The 27,941-nt window shown below is 40.9% G+C and overlaps 1 protein-coding gene across 3 annotated transcripts in view; it reads right to left on the bottom strand.

The window, feature by feature from the left end:
- Window positions 1-691: 691 nt before the first annotated feature.
- The window catches only part of ASAP1 (ArfGAP with SH3 domain, ankyrin repeat and PH domain 1), a 106,614-nt gene continuing 79,364 nt past the window's right edge, over window positions 692-27,941 (bottom strand). Inside the window, exons 20-29 of one of the 3 annotated variants that reach the window (XM_083360050.1) lie at window positions 27,605-27,720; window positions 23,983-24,050; window positions 23,486-23,593; window positions 21,606-21,837; window positions 15,929-16,099; window positions 11,327-11,393; window positions 10,313-10,371; window positions 7,450-7,901; window positions 5,191-5,309; window positions 692-3,484 (exon numbers count right to left, since the gene is read on the bottom strand). In XM_083360050.1, the coding sequence (XP_083216176.1) occupies window position 3,484; window positions 5,191-5,309; window positions 7,450-7,901; window positions 10,313-10,371; window positions 11,327-11,393; window positions 15,929-16,099; window positions 21,606-21,837; window positions 23,486-23,593; window positions 23,983-24,050; window positions 27,605-27,720 (1,393 nt within the window). In that variant the 3' untranslated portion in view covers window positions 692-3,483. Of the gene's footprint in view, window positions 3,485-5,186; window positions 5,310-7,449; window positions 7,902-10,312; window positions 10,372-11,326; window positions 11,394-15,928; window positions 16,100-21,605; window positions 21,838-23,485; window positions 23,594-23,982; window positions 24,051-27,604; window positions 27,721-27,941 lie in introns of all 3 variants that reach the window. The other 2 variants (XM_083360049.1, XM_083360051.1) reach the window with 2 other exon arrangements.

Raw genomic sequence — 27,941 nt, forward strand, 5'->3', positions numbered from 1 at the left:
AGGAAGCTGAAGTCTTGTTTAAGGTGAGTTGGTGTATTATTTTCTTGGCAACAACTCAAAAATAGTTTGCTTTTGCCTGCGGGCTTTTAACTTTTCTGTGGAGCTTACACCTCTGGATTCCCTTCCTGATTTGGGAAAAGAAAAAGAAAAACAGGAGGGCTTTACTTGCTGCAAAGGGATGGTAAATTTGAGTGAAAGAATGCAGAGAGGAGCAACAATGATGATTAGGGGCCTGGAGGCTAAAATATATGAAGAACGGTTGCGGGAATTGGGTTTGTCTCGTCTAGTGAAAAGAAGGAATGGGACGACATGATATCAATATTCCAATATCTAAGTGGCTGCAACAAAGAAGGTGGGGTGGGTGTCAACATATTTTCCAAAGCACCGGAAGGCAAAACAAGAAACAATGAATGGAAACTAATCAAGGACAGAAGCAAGTAGAACCAAGGAGGAATTTCCTGACAGAACAATTAATCAATGGAATGACTTTCCTCCAGAAGTTGTGGGTGCTCGACACTGGAGGCTTTTAAGAAGAGACTGGAGAACCGTATGTCTGAAATGGTACAGGGTTGGACTAGAAGTCCTCCAAGGTCCCTTCTGTTATCAGTGCAGGCCTACTCTATTGTGACTTAATTCCGATCTATTTCCTCTTGAAGAAAGCTCTGGTTGATAAAAGGCCATTCAGAAGGTCTGGAATCAACTGAATACATTTATTTAAAAGCAATTTTAAATATTAAAAAAGTAGAAATTAACACATACAGTACTCGAACGGTCACATTAAACACATAAGGAGACAAGTGTACTTGTGTAGGATGATGACTGTAACATTCAAAGGAGATTTCAGTATCAACTAGTACTATAAGATCTGTTTTTCTTCTACAGGTGGTTGCAGTATGTCATAAAAAAATAAATAGCAATTGCTGTTCAACAGTAAGATAACACATCATTTCCAGAACATACTTCCCTCCCTGGGAGAAAAAAAAAACCTCCAAAAAACAAGCAGGCTTTCCAAATATATCATGAAATGTACAAAATTGCAGATAGTGGCTCTGAGTTTAAATAAGAACCCTTGTACTTAAACTCAACCTATATATCATACATTGCATCTTAATTCGCCTATGGACTCTAAATCAAATAGTCAGCTCTTGGTTCCCGATGGAACTCATTTTATTGAAAAAATCCATATGCTACTTCAAAAAGCTTACAAAATAATAGACATTTGACTCTACATCATTTTACACACCTTTATAGGTTCACTTTCATCTTTTTTTTAAAACGTGGATTTTGAGTTTGTTTTAAAAGACAGTTGACAAAGTGGATGAGTTTTCTCCTTTAATGCACTGGAAGGATGCTTAACAAGCAATATGGAATGCTAAGTCATTTTTGTTCCAGCATTTATATAAACAGCTTAAGCCGGAATGTTTGCAAACAGGTTCACTCATTCATCTTATACCTTGGAACAAAATGTACCTGACCCAGACAAAGCAATGGTTTGAAAAGTCACTTTGCAATAAGAGCTGATAAATGCTTTGCTTTCTTTCATGTTAAGAGTTCTTAAACTGATTGCATTTTGTATGTTAACCAAACAATGAGGGTTTTTTTTAAAAAAAAAAAAACAGGTCCATATTGCTTTGGCTATGGATGTGTTGCAAAACTCAAGTTTATTTGATTTAACATGTAATTAATTGGAGCTCAGTGCTTGGAGTGAAATGAATTGTTTTGAGATGGAATTTAAACAGACTGCTCTAGAGGAAGTGAAACTTGGTCTATTGGCAAAGTAGTTTTTTTAACCAGTTTCTGCCCAGTAAAACTGCAAAATATGTAACAAAACTCTAGCTCTATCCATTTGCACCCTCCCAAAAGGTTTTATCTATTCTGAAAATGTTTAGGAAGAAGTGCTTTGGCCCATCAATTCTCTGCTGTTTATCAGATACCTTTTGTAGGCTTCCATGCAAATCTATATTTAAAAAAATGTACTATCACTTTAAGGGATCAGCTCCTTAAACTGCAAGGAGTGGCACTTTTTTTCAGGTTTTGCAGAAATTTCAGAGAACACCTAATTGTGTAGCAGAGAGGTGTGGCTATTGTGCAAAGTCTGAAGCCTTCTTCCAAACTGTGTTTGAGGCATGCAGTCTTAACAAATAAATACGTAGCCGAAAGGAATTATGCCCTTACTACCTTGATTGGGGAAAAAAATGAATTGAAGCTGCAGTCATAATATTTTAGCAGTCTTAATAATCACAGGTCCAAACAGGTCCTTCCTACATTGTTAAGATTGTGGCTGCCAGACTCTTGGCATTGTTCAGTTTAGGCAAGCAAACTACTTCCAGATGTTCCTGTGGCTTCTCAAACAGCAGCTATTTTTCAGGAAAGGATATTTTTTTTTAATTGTTTCGCTAACGATTTTGAGTTCTCCAGGCAGTAATACAATAGCCATATTGTGACTGAATATGGCTTAGGTGGAATGAAGGTTGAAATCCCCCAATAGCTTAGTGAACGAATTAGACAGCCAGCTAATACTCTGATCAGTTGACATTTTGATCTGGATGGTAAGGAGATCGCTCCAAAGCTACCCTATTTGAAACTGGAAACACAAGCTGACCAATGTCACTTAAGTTCTTGCCTGAACAGAGACTATAAGCAGAAATATGAAGAAGCCATGCGCGCAGTAGGAATGTGCTTTATACTGAGATCCTGAAAGAAAACCTCCAGCCAGGAGTTTCCTGTGTGTTTTCTTTGCGAGGCTGAATAATTTTTATTAAAGACTTCTCAGATGGAGCCGAGTGAGGTAAAAGAGCACAGGAAGAGACTGCAGTTACACAATACAAACATGAACATGTGGCTTAATGCACCACAACAATTCTACTGGTTTTACCTGTAGCATTAGTGCATATTTTCATTGGTTGGATGGATGGATACCAAGGAAGGGGGGGTTGCCAACTGACACCAGCTGTTCCTTTGGGGGGGGTGGGGAGAAAGGGAAACGCTGCTAGCTACCTACTTTGAGAATACTGATGTATTACTACGAACGGTAAATTCTGTACAGCTGAATAGGACTGAATGGGAACTAACAGTTTATTTAGAAAGCTGGCAGTTCACACACACACAGAGACAAAAAAAATATTAAGTGCTTGATGCCAAGAATGGCTTGAGCAACCCAGTAAGGCATGCCAGCTTCAACAATGACCATAATACTGGCAATGGCAAAGAAACACCTTCTATATACAATACAGGTTTCAGTCCCTCATACGGGCAGGACCGTGTTCTTGTCTTGTTAACAGCAGTTATATATATATACATCAATATCCACAATTATGCACAGAATTACAGGGATGCAGCAGCTGTTTTGCTTCGTGCTTAAAGCCTGACTTGCAGGAACAATGTGCAATACTCAAGTTTCCGATTGGATTTAGTCTGATAAAATGTGGACGAAGGAGACAGGGAAGACCCCTTTCCGTTCTGGCTTCCCTTCAATATGGCCGATCTGCAAAGAGAAGAGCAAGGTGTCAGGCATCATTTGGCAGGAGGCATTCTCGGGAGGAGGAAGCTTTCGAGAGGCCTCCACCGTGTGAACAAGTAGTCCTCACCTTACAACCCCAACTGAGTCCATTTCTGTGGCTAAGCGAGGCAGTTGTCAAAAGTGAATTTTGCCCCATGGTACAACCTTTCATGACGCAGTCGTTAAGGGACTGACAAGGTTTGGCAAATATAAACATTACAAAGTGAATTAATAATGGGGTTTGTGTTAAATTTCCAGGGGCCGTGCAAACCCCTAGATCGCGGCTTTTCAACCTTTTCACCCATTGCACCACTTTTAGGATATGGCAACATCCGAGTACCACCAGTCGCCTAGCAAGGGGTCAAAAACTTGATGACCAAAAAAAAAAAAAGGAAAAAAGTGATGAAGTACAGGTAGTCCTCGACTTACAACAGTTCGCTTAGTGACTGTTCGAAGTTACAATGGCACTGGAAAAAGTGCCCCCCCAAGCCACAGCTGAGCAAGACACCTGCCTGCCTGCCTGCCTGCGCTCTTCCTCCTGTCTGAGGTTTTCATTGTTGTGAGCATTTCTGTTGAGGATTAGCAGCGGGGATGGGGTGGGGGGAGTGTGTTTGGTTTTTATTGCCCCCCCCTCTGCTGGGTGGTTGCAGCAGGTTTTGGTCACTTCACATGACCCTGGGACGCTGTGACTGTCATAAATATGAATCAGTTGCCAAGCATCTGAATGTAAATCACTAGACCCTGGAGATGCTGCAACATTTCAGCTGATCGACGCTTCTTGTAGGCTCAGCAGAAGCACTGGGATCAGCGCCGAGCTCCAGCTGGATCCTGGCGCTGATCCTGGCGCTTCCGCTGAGCCCTGACAGCCCTGCAGCTCCAGCCGTCTCTCGCTCAGGCTTGTGCGGTGCTGCCACTGGTGCAGCTCATTCCCCTCCCCCCGCTACCACTTGTCTAGAATGCTTGCGTACCACCTGCCAGGTGCCAATCTACCACAGGTGGTACCCGTACCACTGGTTGAAAAGCCCTGCCCTAGATTTCTGTTTCCAGAAGCAATCATGTAAAACGGCCAACTACAGTTGTATAAGGCCTTGCACTAAACAACATCACAGCATCCGTGTGACCCTCCAATTGCCATATGTGATTTTCCCTCACAGCTTCCTACGAGTAGGGAAACCGGCAGGAGGTCAAAAATGGTGATCATATGTGACATCCTCCCTTAATGACCTACCGTGTTTTACTTAATGACAGCAGCCAGAAATGCTGGAATTTTCATCTCAAAACAATGTAATTGTGTGATGTTATGCTTTATGGCCAGGTTGCTTAGTGATGGAAATTTTTCTCCTTATTACTGCTGTTATGTGAGGATGACCTGCATACTGATATGTGCTATATCCTTTGTTTTATTTTTTTATTAAAGAGTTTTACAAAAACAAAATTTTACAATATATCCCCAAATCCCTCCCACCCCAAACCCCCCCACTCCCCCCCACTTCCCAGAGCTAAATACAGGATTATAGTTACAATAATCATATTCTAAATAAAAATTATGCATAATATACAATTAACCAAATTCATAATGTGCTTTAACTCCCCTTTAATATAACTACAAACAACGTGCCAATAACAATATCCCACTAAAATCTATCCTTTGTTTTATTTAAACTGTTAAAAGTAGAAAAATACCTACCCACCACTCTTGATCCTCCTCTCCTGTTACGATAATAATTTCGCCTTCTACAAATGTAAGCTCATCGTCATTATCTGCTTGGCAATCGTAGATTGTCTTCACCCTCCTGACTTTATTCTTTCCCTGAAGAACAAAAAGAATCAAGTATATCATTTTAGCTAAGATGGAAAAAAGATGTGTCATTCATCCTTTAGGTTGCTAATTGTAAGCGGAATGGGACAACCTGCCACAGCCAACACGCCACGGAAGAACTCGCCATGCCAACGCGCCATGGAACAATTCACCATAGCCAGCTCGTGGCCAATGCACCACAAAGCAATTTGCCAGAGGACAACATGCCATGGACAATGTGCCACGGGAGAACTTGCCATGGACAACACACTATGGGACAACTCACCATGAGACGTGGGACAACTCGCCACGGGACAACTCACCATGGGATAACATGCCATGGGACATGTCACAGCCAATGTGCCACAGGACAACACGCCATGGGACACATGCCACAGGACAACTCACCACGGCCAATGTGCCATGGTACTACATATGGGGCAACACGCCATGGCCAATGCGCCATGGTACGGCACACTACGGGACAACACACGATGGCCACGTACCATGGGAAAAACTCACCATGGGACATGCCACGGCCAAAGCGCCACAGGACAATTCACCACAGCTAACATGGGACAACTTGCCACGGGACAACACATCACAGCCAATGCATCATGAGACAGCTCACCACGGGACACATTTCATGGGAGGATATGCCACGGGACAACTCGCCATGGCCGATGCACCATGGTACAACTCACCACTGGAAAACTCGCCATGGCCAATGTGCCACAGGACAACTCGCCACGGGACAACACACCACAGCCAACGTGCCGTGGGACAACTCTCCAGGGCCAACGCACGACAGGACTACTCTGTGGGACAATTTAACAATTCTGCTTAATTACTTAAAATAAATTTTAAAAAATATTTTAATTTTTGCCCTTCACATTTCAGTCCTGTCCCTCCTTTTGCATCCTTTCTTGAACGGTTCTATTCTACCATTTCTTTGATATTAGTGTAACTCTTGTCCCACGGCGAGCTGGCCGTGCCGCATTGCCATAGACCCTACTATGAGACCAATAAGCCTATTCAGCTGCAGTCAGAAAACCTAGGGCAGATTTCTAGGCCACTGAGATAAGGCCGGTCCACTTGTGAGTAAGGAGTTGGCAAAATCTTTCCACTTGATGATGCAATTGTCTCTTTCAGAACAGGGATAAAGCATAATAATCCTCGTTTTACTGACCACCTAGAAACCTAAAGATTTCCTGCTCTCAACACCACTACATTTTATAGGTATAATTTATCACGTGCAGGTGTATTTCTGAAACGCTGAATTCACAGAAATGCCAATAATTGTGTTAAACCAATCAACATACTTGTGCCTGGAGATGTACAAATCTGGAGAATAATTAGTCCTGCTAAGCATCTGCTTGCCTCTTTGTTTTACGATTACAGGTAGTGCTCGCCTTACGACCACAATGGAGTCCAAAACCTCTGTTGCTAAGTGAGACAGCTGTTCAGTGAGTTTCCCATTTTTACGACCTTTCTTGCCACAGTTGTTAAGTGAATCACTGCAATAACAGGGTTGTTAGGCAAATCTGGCTTCCCCACTGACTTTGTCAGAAGGTCACAAAAGGGGATCACGTGACCCGGGGACACTGCAGCCGTCATAAGTATGAGCCGGTTTCCAAGTGTCTGAATTTTGATTTACTCGACCATGGGGGTGCTACAATGGTCATAAGTGGAAAATGCTCATAAGTCATTTTTTGCAGTGCTGTTGTAACTTGTAATGGTCACTAAATGGAATCTTGTAAGTCAAAGACTACCTGTATGGCACCATCAAAGGTGACACCAGCCAGAGGATAGAGCAAGAAATTAGTGCAAGATTGAAAGACAAGGAAAGATCTAGCCCAGGGATAGGCAACCTTGGCTCTTTTATGACTCGTGGACTTCAACTCCCAGAATTCCTAGCCAGCATGGCTACTAAGCATGGAAACCTCTCCCTTTCCCCTCAGCGTGGCTGGCTGAGGAATTCTGGGAGTTGAAGTCCACAAGTCATAAAAGAGCCAAGGTTGCCTACCCCTGGGCTAGCCTATAGAATCACCAAGAGTTGGACATGACTAAATGGACATTATCATCCATCCTTCATCATCATCACCACAACAGTATGGGGCCATAACATCGGAAACAGAAGCTATCGACCTACCATGTTTATTTTTCTAGGAAGTGGCACAGGGGTTTCCGCTGATCCAGGAGTTGTATCTCCAGACTCTTCAGATGCTTGTTTCTGGACAATCTCTTTCAATTGTATCTTTGGGGAAAGATCCATATTGGGCGATTTCTGATTGGCCTCAGAGGGCTGAGATCGGGAGGATATCTCCCCACCAGGAGATTTTGCCAAAGTTTCTCCTAGTTGTGGCTTCGGAGGGAGATCCTTCATTTGGGGTTTGGGAGGTAAGTCTGCTAGTTGGGGTTTGGGAGGCAGGTCCCCCAGTTGGGGTTTTGGGGGTAATTCTCCTGGCTTGGGGGCTAAATCTGCAGGCTGGAGTTTCTGGGGCAGATCGATACAAAGTGAAGCGGACTTTTGAAAAGTTTCAGATTGGTGGCTGGATTTATCCAGCGAAGGGAGATGAATTGTTTCTATTTTTCGTAACGCCACTGAAACGAAAAGCAAAAACAGTGAGAGAATTTCCAATGAAGCCTTTTGCTTTTCCTTCCCTGTTTTCGGGGGAGGGGGGGAAACAAATCCCATCTGTCTCCATTCCACTTTTACCACCGCCACTTTATATTATTTATATTTATTAAACTTTTATACCGCCCTTCTCCCGAAGGACTCAGGGTGGTGTACAGGGCACTAAATATTAAAAGACAAAGTACAAAAGTTAAAAAACAATTAAATATTATGCCCGATATATATAATAATTAAAAAACCATGTAAAAACCCCAACCACCAAACCCATCAAACCAGGTCGGATTGCTCAAATAAGTAAGTTTTTAGATCCCGCCGGAAGGAGCGAAGGTCGGGGGCCATCCGGAGCTCGACCGGCAAGCGGTTCCACAGGTCTGGCGCGCCCACAGAGAAGGACCTCCCCCTGGGGGCCACCAGTCGACATTCTCTGATTGGGGGCACCCTGAGGAGGCCCTCTCTGTGGGAGCGCACTGGACGGAGGGAAGTTGACGCCGGCAGCAGGTGTTGCCATAGGTAATCCGGACCCATGCCATGTAGGGCTTTGTAAGTCATTACCAACACCTTGAATCTCACCCGGAGGGCAACCGGCAGCCAATGCAGCTCGCGGAGCAAAGGTGTAACATGGGAGTATCGGGAGACTCCCAGTACAACTCACGCGGCTGCATTCTGCACCAGTTGGAGCCTCCGAGTGGTCTTCAAGGGCAGCCCCATGTAGAGAACATTACAGTAGTCCAGACGAGAGGTCACGAGCGCATGAGTGACTGTACGCAAGGCATCCCGGTCCAGATAGGGCCGCAACTGGCGCACCAGGCGGTATCAACTTTATTGGGCACAATATACTAATTTATACTGGGACCCGCAGACAGCAGCAGCAGAAGTGATAAACATGCAGTCTCAAAAGCCCAAATGCTATATACAGGGGGGGGGGGCCAGGGGGAACGAACACCTGTGGTTTCTTTCGTTTACTCTTTCTTTTTCTATAGCACAATCTTTTATTTTTATTTTTTTCTTGCATAAAGGTAAAGGTAAAGGTTCCCCCGCACATGCGTGCTAGTCGTTTCCGACTCTAGGGGCTGGTGCTCATCTCCATTTCAAAGCCAAAGAGCCAGCGCTTGTCCGGGGACGTCTCCATGGTCATGTGGCCGGCATGACTAGACGCCAAAGGCGCACAGAACGCTGTTACCTTCCCACCGTAGTGGTCCCTATTTTTCTACTTGCATTTTTACGTGCTTTCGAACTGCTAGGTTGGCAGAAGCTGGGACGAGTAACAGGCGCTCACTCTGTTACGCGGCACTCGGGATTCGACCCGCCGAACTGCTGACCTTCTGATCGACAAGCTCAGCGTCCTAACCCACTGAGCCACCGCGTCCCATTTTCTTGCATAGGTGTGTAAAAAGAGAGAAAAGTCTATGGAGATTCTCAAACATCCAGGTCGTGGTTGTCCCAAAGGTTTTTGTTTTTTCCCCCCCAAAAGGCAATTGGATTTTCTTTTTCTTTTTTTCCCTTTGAAAACATTTTGCTTCTCATCCTAGAAGATTCATAGAAACTGAAGAAGTTTCTTGGATAAGAAGCGGCACCTTTTGAAAGAAAAAAACAAAAAACAAAAAACAAAAGTCCAGTTGCCTTTTGGAAAAAGCATCTCTGGGAAGAAGAGAGAAGAGGGTTAGCTGAAAATACAAAAACGATTTAACCAACCCAAAACAACGGAAGGTAAAGAAGACGGTAAAAAGACCGTTTTAAAAGTGGATCGTTAGCAGTCACCCTTAAATTAAGCCTTGACCGCACGAAACTTTTAGTCTCTGAACTGAGAGAATTTAAAGAGAGAATGCTAAAGAGAATTTAAGGCAAAAGTCTACTTGTTGCATACTTGCAACGGCTGGCTCTTAAAGTAGTTGAATTACGGAGAGCAGATTCCATGGATTTTTATTTCAAACCATCTTTCAATGCAATTCTGCACATATTTTACACACACACACACACACACACACACACACACACACACACACACACTGAATTGCACTGAAAGATGGTTTGAAGTAAAAATTCATGGAATCTGCTCTCCATAATTTGACTACATCAAAGGCAGACTTTATAGGTCTCCTACCTTCATTCACTATCCTAGCTTAGATTGTCCAGGGTGGGTTTTTTTTATTTTATTTCTTTTGAAGTGAAAGCTACTCAGCATATTAACATGCTGACATAAAATACCCCTTGAGTCAATCTTGATAGTTCTTAATAATAATAATAATAATGAAGTTCTTTCATGGTATTTTTTTTTCCTCCTCATCTAACTTACAGCCCTGGGATATTCTTGCGGTTTCCCATTCCAAGACTAACCTTGCCTGACCCTGCTTAGCTTTTTTTCCACTATCAGCCTTACCTTTCTGAGGTAGTTTTGGAAGCACTCGGGGCCCTAAGGCCGTCTTAGCACTCCCGGTGCTGATGAAGAAAAGACACAAGAGGTTAAATTCTATAATTTCATGGTTTTTTTTAAAAAAAGCCTCGTATTTAAGAACAGAGGTGCCAACATAAACATTTTTCAGACTGGACATCTTACAGAGGGGCTTACTGTCATTGTTACCACACTCGCAAGCAAACCGTGTGGTGAATCCCTCTTCCTCATGGGACTTGTTGGAAGCCAGTTAAGGAAAATCACAAATTGCGAGCGTGAAGCCACAAGGCGCTGCAACCTTCATAAATGTGAATTGGTTGCCAAGTGCTCGAATTGTGATCATGTGACTGTGGGGGTGGTACAATTGTAAACTCAAGAATGGGTCGCAAGTCACTTTTTCCCAGGCCATCGTAACTGTGAGCCGTTATTAAACGAATGGTTGTTAAGTTGAGGACTACCGTTGAACGCAAACTGTGCAAACACTAGATTACAGGGGTGTCAAACTCAATTTCATTGAGGGCCGCATCAGCATTGCGGTTGCCCTCAGGGGGCCAGGTGGGTGTGGCCAGGGTGGGTGTGACCTACTGGGTGGGTGTGGCTAGACTGCGTATGGCCTACTGGGTGGGCGTGGCCAGCTCTACATCATTGGCATCAAGGGTGCCTATGGGGGCCTGGGCAGAAATGGGACAGATCTGAGGGTCTCTGGCAGAAGGAGGGTCTCTGGGCCAGGGCCAAGGCAGTGGGGGCCGTTCCCTCACTGTTTCCAGGATGGCTTTGCGGGCCGCATGAAACCCCTTCGCGGGCCGGATCCGGCCCCCAGGCCTTGTGTTTGACATGTCTGCACTAGAAGAAGCTAAGAAAAGGAGATATCAATGCAGGTGTGTGTGTGTGTTTGTGTGTGTGTGTGTGTGTGTGTAAAATCCTCTACAACATGAAAATCATATCTGCTTTCACATTCTTGTGTGATGACAGTAAATATACATCAACATATAAATATCTCACCCTGACTGTTGAGACATCCCTTCAAATTTGTTCGCAGTTTTGGTGGCTGGCGGGCCCAGGTCATTACCTAAAAGTAAGAATATTGAACATTAAAATGTTTAAAGGAGCAGCCATGACATTAAATGATTAGAATCCGTCATAGAAATGGCATAAAGCTTTGGACGTATATTCTTATGTATAATGATTTCAGTGAAAGATGCACGGCTTTCCAAAACGTTACAGGTAATCCTTGACTTATGACCACAGTTAAACCCAAAATGTATGATGTCAAGTAAGACAGTTAAGTGAGTTTTGGCCCATTTTACAACTTTCTTGTCACAGTTATTATGTGAATCACTGCAGTTGCTAGCTTAATAACCCAGTTGTTAATTGAACCTGGCTTCCCCATGGACTTTGCTTGTTAGAAGGTCACAAAAGGTGATTGTGCGACTTCGGGACACAGCAACCGCCATAAATATGAACTGTTTGCCAAGTGTCCAAATTTTGATCATGTGACCATGGTGATGCTACAACAGTCGTTAAGAGTGAAAAGCAGTCATAAGTCACTTTTTTCAGTGATGCTGTAAATTCAAACGATGACTAAACAAATGGTTGTAAGTCAAGGACTATCTGTAATTTGATACAATAAAAATCAGACTGCTAATGAGGAAAGAATATTCAAAATGAAACAGTCAATTCAACCTAATGTCAAACTCAATTTCATCTACATTATTCAGTACCGACTGCATCTCAGAATCTGTTTATCATCAATATATATCATATGCATCATCATCTCTGCCTATCATATCTATCTATCTATCTATCTATCTATCTATCTATCTATCTATCTATCATCTATCTATCTATCTCTTTCTCTTTCATATGTGTGTGTATGGATGTATGTATCTGTCTGTCTGTCTGTCTGTCTCTGTCTCTATCTCTATCACATACACTGCACCCACTGGCAACTCCTTCAATCAAATACTGTATGCCTGCTCCTGGGATTACACAGCCCCCAATCACCTTCTATTCACAAAGTCTTTATTTCTCTTTTACTAGACCTGCTACAAGCAACGTGTTCAAACTTTCAGAGAAAAAAAATGTACCGTATTTGATTCTGATACATTTCGCATTGGCCAAGGATGGTTAGACCTCCAAAGCAAACGTTCTCTGATTGATTGATCACTTGATTGATTTATAGGTTGCCCAGCTCCAGTGGGCTTTGGAGCTAGCCTTGGATGCTGTAAATAAAAATGGTTTTTGGAGGCAAATTATCCAGAAGAAGTACTAGAAATGCACACCACTTTCCCTACTTCCTAACCTGATTTAGGCTGTCTAAAACTGTAATCTTTTTCTCCATCAACGCTCTCATAATCTGGAAAGCCAAGAGTGGAAATCAGAATAGGGAGATCTCAAGAGATTCAGACCAGTCAAAATGCATGGAACTACTAAAAGATGATACAGAGAGAAACTCTTAAAGAAAATGGTCTTAACAGTTATAAACGTTGACAAGAAAGCTGAATACTCCAGAATATTAGGGATAGGAAAGGTATATACTGGTGCTTAAAAGGTTGTGAACCCTTTTGAATTCTCAATATTACTCTATGAATATGACCTAAAGCTTGATCTGTTCTCCACCCAAGCCCTAAAAGAAGAGAACAAAATTATGCCAGTTAAAAATGTTATATTTTAATTTACTTATTAAGGAAGATGATCCAAAGTACATATCTCTGTTCTCTTTATCTAGTTTTAGGACTTCTGTGGAGAACGTTTTAACTCATGTTTATGCACAAATATTGAAATTATTCACAAAATTAAAAGGGTTCACAAACTTTCAAGAACCTCTCTAGAAGGTGTTGAAACTCATCTTGTACATATTCCTCCTTTTTTAATGAAAAGGTTACTTAAAATTCACGGCATACTCAAAAAAATTACAAACAACTAAGGTAATAAAAACAGACAAAATACCGTATTTTCTGGTGTATAACATGACTTTTTAACCCATGAAAATCTTCTCAAAAGTCAGGGGTCGTCTTATACGCCGGGTGCTGAAACTTTAGGGACAGGGCTGGCTGGAAAACCTGGAGCGGATCTCCCATTTGGTCTGCGCAGGGAAAACGGGACCAATTGGAGAAGAAGCTGCAGTCTGTGATTTTTTACAGGCGGGGGTTTGGGCGTCTTTCCTTTTAAAGTTGAAGAGCAGCTGCAGTCTATCCCAACTTGAAAGGCAGGTGGGGAATGCAGCAGTCAGAGCAGCTGCTTAGCTCTAAGGACACATTTGACTCAGGAACTGGGCGGGTTGGCTAGAAAACCTGGAGCAGATCTCCGATTTGGTCTGCACAGGGAAAGCTTTAGAGTGAATTAGGAAAAGTTTAATCAACTTGCACTGTTTTATGTTTACATGTTTGATGACAAACAGCCTTATGTTTATAAGTGACAGTTTTCCTACTAAGTACCTGCATGTCATAAGCATATGAATTAAAATTACCATATTAAAATCAAATCTGATGTTTTTTAATTTTTATTTGGTGTGCGTTGGAAGAGGGGTAGTCTTATATGGCGAGTATAGCCCAAACCCTATAATTTAACAGGAAATGTAGGGGGTCATCTTATACACCCAGTCGTCTTATACGCCGGAAAATACGGTACAGGTGATCTCATTCATCACTTGAAAACTGCAGATACACTAACACCAAATACAATGCACAATACAATATCTGTGTATGCCATTCTTCCTCTCACATGTCACGGCTGCTACAGACTCAGACGCTGTGTTGTAATTTATTGTTAATTTTATTTTTGATCTTCTGCTGTTTAATTATGCTCATGTTTGATCTAGGAGTTAAGGCACCAGGCTAGAAAGTGGGAGACCATGAGTTCAAATTCCACCTTAGCCATGAAAGCTGGCTGGGTGACTTTGAGCCAATCACCAGGAGACAGAAAATTCTAGTCCGACCTTAGGCATGAAAGCCAACTGAGTGACTTTGGGCCAATTACCAGGAGACTGTGAGTTCTAGTTCCACTTTAGGCATGAAAGTCGTCCAGGTTACTTTGAGCCAATCTCTCTCTCTCAGCCCAACCCACCTCACAGGGTTGTTGTTGTGGGGAAAATAGGAGGAGGAGGGTTAGGTATGTTCGCCACCTTGAGTTATGTTTTAAAAAATAATAAAGGTGGGCTATAAATAAATATAACTTGGTAGTCAAACAATATAGAATTCAGCAGATTCCTGTTTAGCTTTTTTTGCACTTCAGGAATTAGAACTATATTCTGTATAAATCTAGAAATATATTTGGCTATCATTATATGTTACCTGCGCTGATGTATAAGGCACTTTGAATATGTAGCAACTGTTGATAGCCTTATAAAAAGATTAAGATTTGATTTTTAAGCTGATAGAAAGTCTATTCATCTACAGCTCCACTGTTTACGAATTTCAGCTTTCACTCTGTTTTGAATCAATGTTCCATTTCTATTAAATTTCAGTGGTCCTTTAGACTTTTTAAAATGTTGGACATAAATCAGCATAAATGTTTATGCTGTTGGATTCAAAACCATTCACAACAAAGTATGTAGTTCAAACAATCCTTGGACCTTTTTTAGAGCTAAAATTAAAAACAGATAGCCTAATGCAGGGAATCATAACTTAATCAATTAAACGTTTTAGTCCTCTGAAATGTTCTGAAACTATAACTGAAGCATACTGTTTTTATTATCTCTTTTTTTAGCACCATAAAATGCTAATTTAAACCATTTCCCGCAGAACACAAAATTAATATGTTAGAGGGAGGTCAACAGTTGGATGACAACAGCTTCAAAAGGTTTCCTAGGATGCTTCAAAACTTACTGTTGCGTCATCTCCCAACACAAAATACATACTGATCCAAAGACTGTTTTTCTAACAAACTTCCTGGCTTTACAAGGAGGTCATAATTTTCTATCTATCACAGGTTTCAGAAACAAAACAAAACAATGAGCTATAAAACTTTGGAGGAACTCTAAAATGCCAGCAAGAGCATTTAATTTATAACCAGTGGTTCCAGCTCAATTAAAACATCATAACCAACCATGTTCTCATGTTGCAGAGAATTGCAACCATGTCCTGAACTTTCAAATATTAGGCATTTTTTTTACCTTTACCTTTTCCATTTTGCATTTGTTTCTCTATTCTTCCACGCTGAAGGACTCCAGACACACAGTAACGTAAGATTTGTCAAGACACCACACCAAGCAACAACAGAAATCATGTTTCCCAAAGTTCAAACCATAACATGGGACACCAGTTAGGGCTAGGACTCCCTACAAGCTGGCAACTTACATCTCCCACTATAGTAAATCATAGTGAGAATTCCTTAATCATGGTTGGATAGGGCACTGTTAGGCTCAAAGAATCAGGACTGCGTGCCAAGATATATTGCTTGTGCCGATACACAAGAATTTAGTCAACAGCACTAAATTGGTATTCGATAAGAGTTAATGGAATTCAAGGGGGAGCTGGAGTTGGACCAGTTGTGGGAATGTAATGATTCCAGACTGATTCCTCTCTTGACTCCACCCCCAGGCTCTACCTGTCCTTTCCCTACAGGCATTGAAACTAAATCAGTATGAATATTATTATAACTCACCCCAAGACATTTGGCCCTTATTCTGGGGCCCATGAGGTTGTGGGCTGGGTGGGTCTGATAGGGTTCTTTTGTGTCCAGGGGGTGGGGGAGGGGGTTTCTTCTTAGACAGGGTGGAGCTGCCACTAGAGGCTGGAGTGCTTAATGGGAGTGTTGAAGGAGGGCACGTTGGACCTGTGGAGATAAACAAATGTCTTCTTATCAACACAAAAGATGGGTTAACACCAATACAGCACAAGGGAATCTCAAAATCAGACAACAGGAAAAATACAGCAAAGGAGTGAAGAAAACAAAAAACCAACAACAAACGGCCATTCCAAAAAGTGGAAAATTTAGCAAAATTCTTTTCCAACTATTAATGTTTCCAGCAATTACTGTGATTGGAGAAATAGATGCACATGTAGAGACATACACACAGTTTCAGAGAGAAGGCAACACAAAGAAACCTATGATGCAGGAAGAGAAGTTTACATACAATACCAAGTAAATCCACTGACCCCAATTTGGATCGGTCACCAGAGATTTAATTTCCTGAGCTTTCAGACTCACTAGCTGACGGCGTCCATCCTCAAGAGAACCTCAGAATGTGTGAAACCTTCTGATGAGAGAGAAGTTCCCTCAGGATGGGGTCCAGCATGAGTCCGAAAGCTCGGAAGACGAAACCTCCGGTCCCGGTGACCGATCCAGATTGGATCCTGCAATTGGATTATGCAGGGACATGTACATTTTCCTTCATTCGTAAATCAAGGGCCTTATATTACACTGAAATCCATGATTTCAGTGAATGTACTTAAGAATAACTGGTGCAATATATAAATATTCATACACTGAAAAAACAAATATTAAACAAAAATAACATATCTGGGCGGAACATTCAATTTTAGAAATAGAGCTAAAGCAAAGAGTGTATTATTTAAATGGTGATTATGTCACACAAAAATAATCTCCGCTATATTGAGTCTTATCGGTAGAATAAGTTAGTTACTATGGTAAACCCCATTCATTAATGTTGGTGGTTTACAGATATGATTAAGAGTAGATCTGACTATTTATCAATAAAAATATTCATCAAAGTTAGAATGAATAAATCTAAGTAATAATTTTACTTATTATATCTAATGTTAAATCTAAAAGAATTGTGTCAAAAGCCAAAAGTACAGTTTTAATGTAGTAAAGATCTCAAGTTCAAAACACTAACAAGCCGAGGTGAATGATTTATCAATGTGAAATATACCCTTGATTATGCGTTTATCTACTTGAACGTGATTTGAATTGAATCACGTAATCTTTAATAGAACAATTTTAGTCTCAAAATAGATACGTTTCAACACTGTTATGTGTCTGATGTCTGTTTTCATATTAATTTCAGCTTATTTATATTTTTGCTGACTCATTATTCCTCTAGAAAAAAAACTAGCTGTAGGATTATAAGCAAATACATTAATTAAATAGATTTAATCAAACTATTCATTTGTTGATGGTGTGCATACTAAGCAACAAAACAGCATATATCTCCCTTCATTCTATTAAGCTTGATTAGCACCCTGATAAAGAAGCGTGAGTGTGAGTGAGTTTAGGCAAGAATGCTTATTAATTGTAATCACAAGTTTCTTTGCATTGTAAATTAAACAATTTTATTTAAGAAAAGATAACGTATTCCATCTGAGTAATTAAATTAAATTAAATCTGTGTCCATTGGTATCTTATCTCGGGAGAGAGCATATATCAACTGATAAGCAAGGGGGGATTCACATCTTTTAGGTATCTGTCATAGTTGGACACGATTACAGTCGTCCTAGTGTAGTCTTTCAGGTGCACCAAGCACCATAAACCAAGATGGTTCATTAATGGAAAAGATGAAAAGCTACGGGTTCGAATCACCACGGGTATAGGAGCACGTGCAAAGGCAATCAACAAAGTTCTTTGTTCTTGTTTGCAGTAAAGATTCATTTAGCTAAAACGTGTCCGAAAAAGTTCTTTCGAACCCAAGCCTAGGATTCAAATTTGCTAGGCAAAGTTAAGTGGTCTCTGATAAGAGATGATTGGTATCATGTATCCACTTTATTTTCCAAGAATGCTCTCAGGTTAGATTTGGGGATACAGGGAGTCCTCAACTTACAACAGTTCATTTATTGACTGTTCAGAATTGCAACGGCACTGGGAAAAATCATTTTACAGCCATTTTTCATACAACCGTTGCAGCATCTCCATAGTCACGTGATCAAAATTCAGAAGCTTGGCAACTGGCATGTATTTATGACAGTTGCAATTGTCCCGGGCTCACGTGATCCCCTTTTGCGACCTTCTGACAAGCAAAGTCAATGAAGAAGCCAGATTCATTTAACAACAGTGTTGTTGACTTAACAACTGCAGTGATTCGCTTAACAGCTGTGGTGAGAAAGGTCGTAAAATGGGGCAAAGCTCACTTAACAAATGTCTTGCTTAGCAACGGAAATGTTGGGCTCAATTGTGGTTGTAAATTGAGGACTACTTGTATTACCTATGAATATTACTTCAAGTAAATGGTTTTGAAGGTGACGTTTTGCCTTGCAACATACATGCTTTCCATTTAATTACACTGAAAATGTAATTGACAATTAATGTTTCCCTAATTTCTGATAAAGTTTGTTGCAAAGATCCTTATCTCCTATAAAACATCCTGCTCTTCCTCACAAAATAATGATTTGCTACTTTTCATTATTAAGCAATGAACTATCAGGCAATACAATGGAACAGATCTTATCATATTGTATATCTTGAGATATTACCTTGATATTTCCACTCTTTAGCAATAATTAATTTGACTGTTAAAAATTATTTGATTTTTTTTTTATTTTTACAAAAAAAAATTGGTTCTGCTATCAAATATATCTAATAAACCTAACCGTGGGGGAAAACCTTCAATCTTCTGTTCAATTACATGTGAAATCTCATTAAAAATGTTCTTCCGAAAACTTGGAATGTATCATATTTGTGCTCCAGAGACAGAATATATAACACCTATACAGAAGTATGGCTTATTGGGATCTTATATTAAAAGATCCACTTTTCGTGTGTGGTCAGAATCCAAAAAATACAGGCTTCAGTTGAACAAAACAATACAGTTGAGAATTATATATGCAGTACAGATTGTGGTAAATTGTACAGGTGACATAGAAATAGGGCTCGCATTTTCTTTTACATATTTTTATTCTCTTTTTAATATATGGTATTATTACTGTTCTGTGTTTTATATTTTATATTCTGATATGGCCTAACAGCTGATCCATAAACTATTATTATCACTGCGTTCTAATGCTATTATTACATGTCAAAGATTAGAGAAAGCTGCCTTCAGTTTATAGTCATTATAATAGTTCACTGAATATTTTTAGGCTTTGAGAATCTTAGGTGCCACTGATGTTCAAGCACACTTCCTATTTTGATGCAAATTAACAATTCTCTAAGGAATTTATCTACTTTAGGGTAGATTCACCAACATTTATTTCAAATAAGAGCTGATATATTTTTGAAATTGTATCTGTAGTTGCTGTAAAAAAAAAGTTAAATTTTCAAAACTAAATAGATTTCCATTCTATTTTCATTCTCCACTTTTTTAAAATTTCATACTGAATTGATCTGATACCATAAAAACCATAATATCCACCATCCTAATTGTGATTCCCTTTGCTTTAGACTGCAAGGTATGGAGTGTTTCTAAAAATCATTTATATTTCATAAAAGCTTTCCCCCAGTATAGGGTCTATGCTAACTAAGCTTGGCATCTTTTGTCCACAAGGGCATTCAGATTTTGCACTGAAGACTCAGAATTTATGCATTTACAAATAACCAAACATAAAAAATTATAATTTAACTTTTTTTCACATCAAGTGATATATAGAGCAATTTGATGCAATCATTCTCCAATTAAGCCTAACTATAATCAATGAGATTTCGTCTGAAAAGAATTTATACATTCAAGCTTTAAAATATTTCCTCTACTCATATTAAAATTATTTTATCACTTTGATATTATTTGGCATATTTAGGCAATTGTGCACCCATTTGGTTTGAACTTTAAGTACAATAGAAACTAAGAAACTAGAGTACCATCTACCTGAGTAAAGCTTGGAAGATAATTGATAGCATAAACCATTTTTTGCTTTAAAATCAATTGATTTATTATGGAGGATATTCTAAGAACTAAAATCGAAACCTCTTTAGAAATATAATTTACATTCAACACATTTATCAGGAGCAGTGCTTTTTTTCTCATAGAACGCTCAGAACGGAGTTCCGGCACCTTTTTTGGATGGAACCTTGTAGGGTAGGCAAGGTGGGTTGTATGACATGTGTGAGTTCTGGCACCTTTTTCTTTTACAAAAAAAGCACTGATCAGGTTTGTTTGGATTTTGCTTAGCATACTGTACAATTCTGGTTACTGCCACTTGAAAACGAGAATCTAAGGTTTAGTGTGTAGGGGAAAGACAAATTGTGGCTTATTTATACATAATTTTTAAGCAAACCACAAGTCTGTATAATGCATGAAAAGATTCCCACATCTTCCACATTACAAAGTAATAGTGAAAACAGGATTATTTTTTTTAAAAAAATGGCATCACTCAAATTACTGAGTGTAATTTGTAACTATTATCTGCTAGTTACAAAGAACAAAAATACTACATAGAATTTCCTAAAAAATATATAAAAAATATAAGGTGATCATAACAGCTGTATTTTAAAATGGCAATAATATAATCACTGATTAGTGTGGAATAAAAATGTGTCACCCTCTGCTTAAGATGTAGTAGAAGATGGAGCTCCGATTTTCAAATCATTGAATAAGAAAATCAGCAGATTTCAAGCAGAAATACCGCTAGGAAGTTCTACATCCTGACCATTCCTAATACTATTAAAGCATCCAGGAGTATTTGTTAATTCTTGTGTAAAAGTTTCTAAACACAAGCGTTCATTTTTATTTCAAAAATGCTTGAATTTAGTGCCAGCAGAATGATTCCTCTAAGTATACTAAAGAATTGTCCTTTATTCCATCCCCAAGGTAGTCCTTGACTTATGACCACAATGGAGCCCAAGATTTCTGTTCCTAAGTGAGACATTTGTTAAGTGAGTTTTGCCCCATTTTACGACCTTTCTTGCCACAGTTGTTAAGTGAGTCACTGCAGTTGACAAGTTAGTAACACGGTTGTTAAGTGAATCCAGCTCCCCCCACAGACTTTGCTTGTCAGATGGTTGCAAATGCTAGCAAGGTTCTAACTGAAAAATGGTCATAAGCCACATTTTTCAGTGCTGTTGTTAACTTTGAATGGTCAGTAAACAAACTGTTGTAAGTCGAGGACTACCTGGGCCAAATTCAGCCTCATTTTTCCAATAATTGCAAAATACTAATGCCTGCCTATATAAGTCATTGTCCGGAAATTTTGGAATTTATAGCTTCGCAGCAATGCCCTGTCAAAATGTTATTTTGTCAGCTTTATAAAATACATAAAAAGAGGGAAAAAGGGTTTTCTGCGCTTCTGTAAATATGCCTAGCTAGTGAAACGAACTGCTACCCATCATCACCACTTGAACACCCTCTTCCAGAAAGCTAAAATTAAACGGTAAGTTTCTACAGAACTGGGAGGGAAGGGGACATAAATCAAGCCCCATTCCTGCAACCCTCACAAGATGGCTGAACCAATACCTTTTCCAGCGTTTCTGGGAGGAAGCGGAGGCCCATCTACTGCTGTTGGTGAAGTGGCCGAGTCGATGCTGCCAGAGACAAAAATCTGATGTGGGAAGGCGCCGTAGGAGAGTCTCTGTTTGTCTCGTGGAGTGCTAAGACCGGGAAGAGCCATTTTGTCTTGGGGAGAAATACTGGAAGAATGACAAAAACTCTGCGGTCTCGGAGAACGTTCTTTCTTAATGGGACTAGGCTGTAGGGGGGAAAAAATAACACTTTTTATTTCAAGGTGCCCTCTCTATTTGACTAATAAAGTTTATTTCAAAGTGCCCTCTCTATTTGACCAATAAAGTCAAAACTTTCCAGCTGAAGAACAGGAAATGAAGATTGCTCGGTAAGCCGCTGAGGCATGAACAGTGATTTTCGGTTTTGTCGTAAGAGGTTTCCTTATTTATTTCAACGGCGGGCAGAACTTTGCATTATACATCTCGTGAGAAAGACATCTACTCCCCAAGAGGCATTTCTGAGCACACAGAAAGCTGATTAACTCTTTTTAAACTCTCTGAGAACCTTAGAACTGGAGGAGGCAAGAAAATAGGTTAGAGAGTTATACATGGACCTATGATTTCTAAATATATTTTATTATTGCCAGGTGCAATCACCTAGAATTTCTTGTGAATAAGTCAGTAACTTTACTAACATCTACTGTATATCACAAGAATCTCGTCTGACTGTCTGCCTTCCCCTGGGAATGGCCAGATAAGGCTTCAAGGATCTTGGAGAATGTTACGTTTATGCTGCTTGCAGCTGTGTAAGGACTCCAAGCTAGACCCTTGCTTGACTCCCTCCTTCCAACCTGCCTGGCAGTTTCCTAACCATTACTGAGTGAAGCTCTAAATAGGTGATTAGTATTTTGTTCAGGAGCTAACTAGCATTCATCACACGAAAACACGTACAATGAATCAAGATCTATCCTACTCCAGTATCTTTGAAGCTACATCGCTCAGAATCTGTCTGTGGAGATTCTCAGTCATCCAGGTCATGGTTGCCCCAAAGGTGCTTTTTCAGGAGGCAACTGGACTTTCTTGTTTTTCTGTGAAGACGTTTCGCTTCTCATCCAAGAAGCTTCTTCAGCTCTGACTGGATGGTGCAGAATGGAAGGATTTATACTCCTCGCAGACAGAATTTACATTCTTTTAGAGCCACTTGAAGGTTTATCTGTGTCCTCAAGGTCACCTGAGTGGTGCAAATGGGTGTGGAGCCTTCTTGGAACTGTTCAGAATCATTAAAAGTCAGACAAAATAGAGGTTTGATTCCTCCTCCTCCTCCTCCCCGCAAAAAGTATTTAATGGACTATTAACAATTTACTTTCATGAATGTGGTAACTACTGGTTAAATTTGTATGTTATACAATTATGCATAGAAAAGCAGGATATAATAAATGCATTTTTTGTAAATCAACCATTCGCTTTTGGCAACTTCCTCAGGTAGTCCTCGACTTACAGCCACAATTGATCCCATTTTTTTGCTGCTAAGCAAGATAGTTGTTGTGAGGTTTGCCCCATTTTACGACCTTTCTTGACACAGTCGTTAAGTGAATCACTGCACTTACTAAGTTAGTAACACGGTTGTTAAGTGAATCTCGGTTCCCCATTGACTCTGCTTGTTGGAAGGTCGCAAAAAGTGATCACAGGACGCCGGGACACTGCAACCGTCATAAATATGAGTCAGTTGCCAAGTGTCCAAATTTTTAATCACGTGACCATGTGGATTCTGCAACGGTCATAAGTTTGAAAAATGGTCACAAGTTACCTTTTTTCAGTGCCGTTGCAACTTCGAAGGGTCACTAAATGAGCTGTTGTAAGGCGAGGACTACCTGTAATCCCCCAATTCTTCTTTACCTTGTCATCCAGATCATCGTCACTTTCATCCATTTCTTCCTGCCGAAGATTCCACTCGTATTCGACGTGGACGTGTGGATTTAGTTTCCCCACTTTGGCCTGGGAAAGCTGAAATACATGTAATTCTGAAGTGTCATCCTTTGTGTTTGTGAAGAGCACATTCTTTCCTCAGCCAAGACCTTTTGTACTCTCCTGAAACGCACGGCTCTGTCTGACTTATTGAAAATCCTTTGCGATTATAAAAGAAATTAAGAAATACAGCACGATAAACTTTCTCACGCAACAGTTCATGCTTTGATATGAGGAATTCTTGTTTTTGCTAGGGGGAAATAGAGAAAGGCTGAAAAAGAGCAGAATGTCAGCCTGGCATCTCTGTCTGTAGCCGATTCATCCCATTCTATACTTGCAAAAAGAAAAAAAAAGGAAAGACAAGAAAGTTTTTCAGGCAAATTTTCCCTTCCCATCTTCTAATTGTAAAAAAAGCATGATTTTCTTACCAAATCTTCACACTGGATAGCTTTCAATCTCTTCGCTGTGTCCAGGGCCGTTTCTCCAGCTTGATTTACTGCAAAGTGTCGGGATAAAATTAAACCTCCAAATATTGCCATGAAGTTAAAAATTCATTAACCGTTAAAAGAAAAGAGGCAAAGAAAATCAAACGGTTGTTATAGAGAAGAAAGGTATCTGACTTTAGTTATACAAGTAAGTCTTCAATTTATGACAGTTCAAAGTTACAACGGCACTAAAAAAAAGTGCCTTATCACCATTTTTCACACTTACGACCCTGCAACATCCCCATGAGATTTACATTCGGATGCTTGACAACTGACTCACATTTATGACGGTTGCAGTGTCCTGGGGTCATGTGATCACCTTTTCCAAACTTCAGACAAGCAAAGTCAATGGGGAAGCCAGATTTGCGTTACAACTGTGTCAAGAAAATTTGTGAAACGGGGCAAGGCTCACTTGACAAATTTCTCAATAGCAACATAAATTTTGGGCTCAGTTGTGGTCGTAAATCGAGGACTACCAAAATCGAGGACTACCTATTACTTAAAGAAAATATTTTTGAAAGCGGTGTTTTGCTTTGCAACCTACAAGCTTCCCACTGAATGACATTTAAAATGTAGAAGATGCTAGTACATTTTAACATTCCCCCAATTTCTGATAAAGACTGTTCCAAGGATCCTAACCTCCTATAATAAATATCAACTCTGACTGCTCTTTAGAAGGCGAGATCCTGAAGCTGAAACTCAAATACTTTGGCCACCTAATGAGAAGGAAGGGCTCACTGGAGAAGAGCCTAACGCTGGGAAAGGTTGAGGGCAATAGAAGAAGGGGATGACAGAGAATGAGGTGGGTGGACAGTAGGAATGAGGTGGGTGGACAGTAGGCATGAGCTTAAATGGACTCCAGAAGATGGTAGAGGACAGGAAGTCCTAGAGGAACATTGTCCATGGGGTTGCAATGGGTCGGACACAACTTTGCAACTAATAACAACAACAACATAATAAATATTATTATTATCTGTTGTTTTACAAGTACACTGAGTGCTTCTGTACTGGAGGTTAATTCCTTCTGTGTCTAATGACACTTGGCCAAATAAGTAAAGTATACATAAAACTATAGGAAGGAGCCACAGTGAATTGGTTGCTTCTTCTTTCCAGAAGTGATCTCCAGAAAGTTTATGGAGATTCTCAGTCATCCAGGTCATGGCTGTCCCGAAGACGTTTTTTCACGAAGCAATTGGACTTTCTTGTTTTTTTTCTTTGAAGACATTTCACTTCTCATCCAAGAAGCTTCTTCAGCTCTGACTGGATGGTGCAGAATGGAAGGATTTATATTCCTTAAAATGAGGACTCAGATTGTTGGGGGCAATTAAGCTGACTTTGTAATAATGCCACTTGGGGGGTGTATGAAAGCCCTAATAAGCAGGCATATACATAGAATGAAGGCTACTGCTAAGCTTGTAAGCCGCCCTGAGTCTTCGGAGAAGGGCGGGATATAAATGGAATTAAAATAAAAAAAATAAAAATTTGCACTATTTTCAGTCTTCTTTTGGTCATTCGAAAAGAATGTAAATGACCAGCTGTCTGCAAGGAATAAAAATCCTTCCATTCCCCCACCGTCCAATCAGAACTGAAGAAGCTTCTTGGACGAGAAGCGAAACGTCTTCAAAGAAAAAACAAGAAAGCCCAGTTGCCTCTTTAAAAAAAGCAGCGTTGGGATGACTTCCAGAAAGGTAAGTGAACTGGGGCATGACCAGGAGGGGAGAGGCCGAAGTGTATGAGACCCAGCGCGACAGGCATTGGAGCATGTAGTGCCTCATGTGAGATGGGGAGGTGCTGCAGTGCAGGCTGGGGCCTGTGTCCAGCTTCCAAGGGCCTCCCCCACTGCTGTGCACACCCCATGCTTCGCTTAAGAACCCATGAGGTCACTAGACCACGGGTCGGCAACCCGCGGCTCCGGAGCCGCATGCAAATGTTTGAGCCATCTCCTGCGGCTCCCAGCCGCCCGGTGCGCGCACACCTCTTCGAACGGGCAGTGGTGCGCGCGCACCTCTCCAAATGGAGAGTGGCACCGCCCGTTTGGAGAGGTGCGCGCGCACCTCTCCGAACGGGCGGAGGTGCACGCGCACCTCCCCAAACCTTTGAAGAGGTGTGTGCGCACCTCCGTGTGAACGGGCAGCGGCTCCGCTCTTTGGGAAAGCTGTTGCGGCATGTTTGCAGGCTGCCGAAGGCGGTAGCTCTGCAAACGGGCCGTCGCCGTCGCGCAACCGGGAACCGGTTCCATCACACATAAAAAAAATGGCAACCGCGCGCGTCCGCGCATGCACAAGAAAAACCCATTTTGCGCATGTACAAAACGTTTTTTGCGCATGCGCGTGCATGGACGCATGCACGCGGCTCCCACTTTTTTTATGTGTGATGGAACCGGTTCCCAGTGGCTCTTTTCCTTTTTCAGGTTGCCGACCCCTGCACTAGACTATGCAACAGGTCCAACAGGGATTGTGGGCTAAAGCGATCACATGGGTACCTCACTCAATGACCGTCACAACTTACAACCATAAGTCCGGGCTGAATTGTGGTCATAAGTTGAGGACTTCCTGCAATTAGAACAAATGGAAATTTATGTGTGTGCCACGTATAGGATTTTTTTGATGTTGGCAAACTGCAGAATGAAAATAATGCTTTGCTTTTTGCCCATGTGAGCAATGGAGCGATCTAATGGCAAGCAGGCACAATCTGAGTTCCTTGGTTACCGGTGCGAAAAACCAGATACGGGAATCAAGAATGACAAATTATGGCCCCTCCATGTTATATTTCATTTATGAATGTTGGGCAACACTTGAGAACTGTTCATTATTCAACCGTTTGATCAATGGCATCTTATTTTAACAAGTTAACATCAAAAGCAGGGACAGCTGAGCTGAAATATGAACAAAATGCAAATAAAAAATCGTCAGGAGACTGCACTTCAGGAAAAGCTTTTTAGGGTAATAACTAGAGAAATACTGGTAATTACTTCCAGTCAACTGTGCCTATTTTATAGTGCAGTGATGGCAAACCTTTTAGAGACCGAGTGCCCAAACTGCAACCCAAAACCTACTTATGTATCGTCAGGTGCCGGGTGGGCGTGGCCCATTGGGCGGGTGTGGCCAAATGGGTGGGCATAGCCCATCGGGTGGGCGTGGCTGTGATGGTAACGGCAGACTGGGTGGGACTAAAAAGTTTAATCAATCAATTCCAACTTTGCGAGATCTTTTTTTTTTCCCCTGAGATGTTGAAATTGATTGATTGAGTAAACATTTTTTTTTGCACACGGCAGCGGAGGCCTAAAGCGAAAAGGTTTTATAAAACCCAGCTGAAGGCCTAGGACTGAGGGCTCTGTGTGCCACCTGTGGCACACGTGCCATAGGTTCACCACCATGATTACTGTATAGTGTATACATACATACATATACACATACATACATATATATATCACACACACACACACACAGACACACACACACATACACACACACACACACACACACACACACACACATGTTTGTGTCTGTGTCTGTGAACATATACTTCTAGTACTCTTTATTGACTAATACTGGAGAGAACTTACCTAGATGCAAAGTCGGCTTCCCCTTCAAAGCCAACTTCAAACATTCTGGTTTGTTATATATACTGCAATAATGCAGAACTGTATTCCCCAATGCTGTTTGCTTATCCAGGTTTCCACTAAAAAATAAAGAAAAAAAAATCCCTATATTAGCTTCCATGCCTAATTCCACCGCCCTGAGTCCTTGGGGAGAAGGGCGGTATACAAATCAAATAAATAAATAAATAATTGTGGATCGACATGCAGCACGTATTCGCGAATTCATTTTATTCTGTAAAAAGTGTAAAAGATACGTGAACCACAATGACTATGTTAGCCATCAACCATGTTTAAGAACTGC

The sequence above is a fragment of the Vipera ursinii genome, assembly GCF_947247035.1.
Source record: "Vipera ursinii genome assembly, chromosome: 3".
NCBI classification, from domain to species: Eukaryota; Metazoa; Chordata; class Lepidosauria; order Squamata; family Viperidae; genus Vipera; species Vipera ursinii.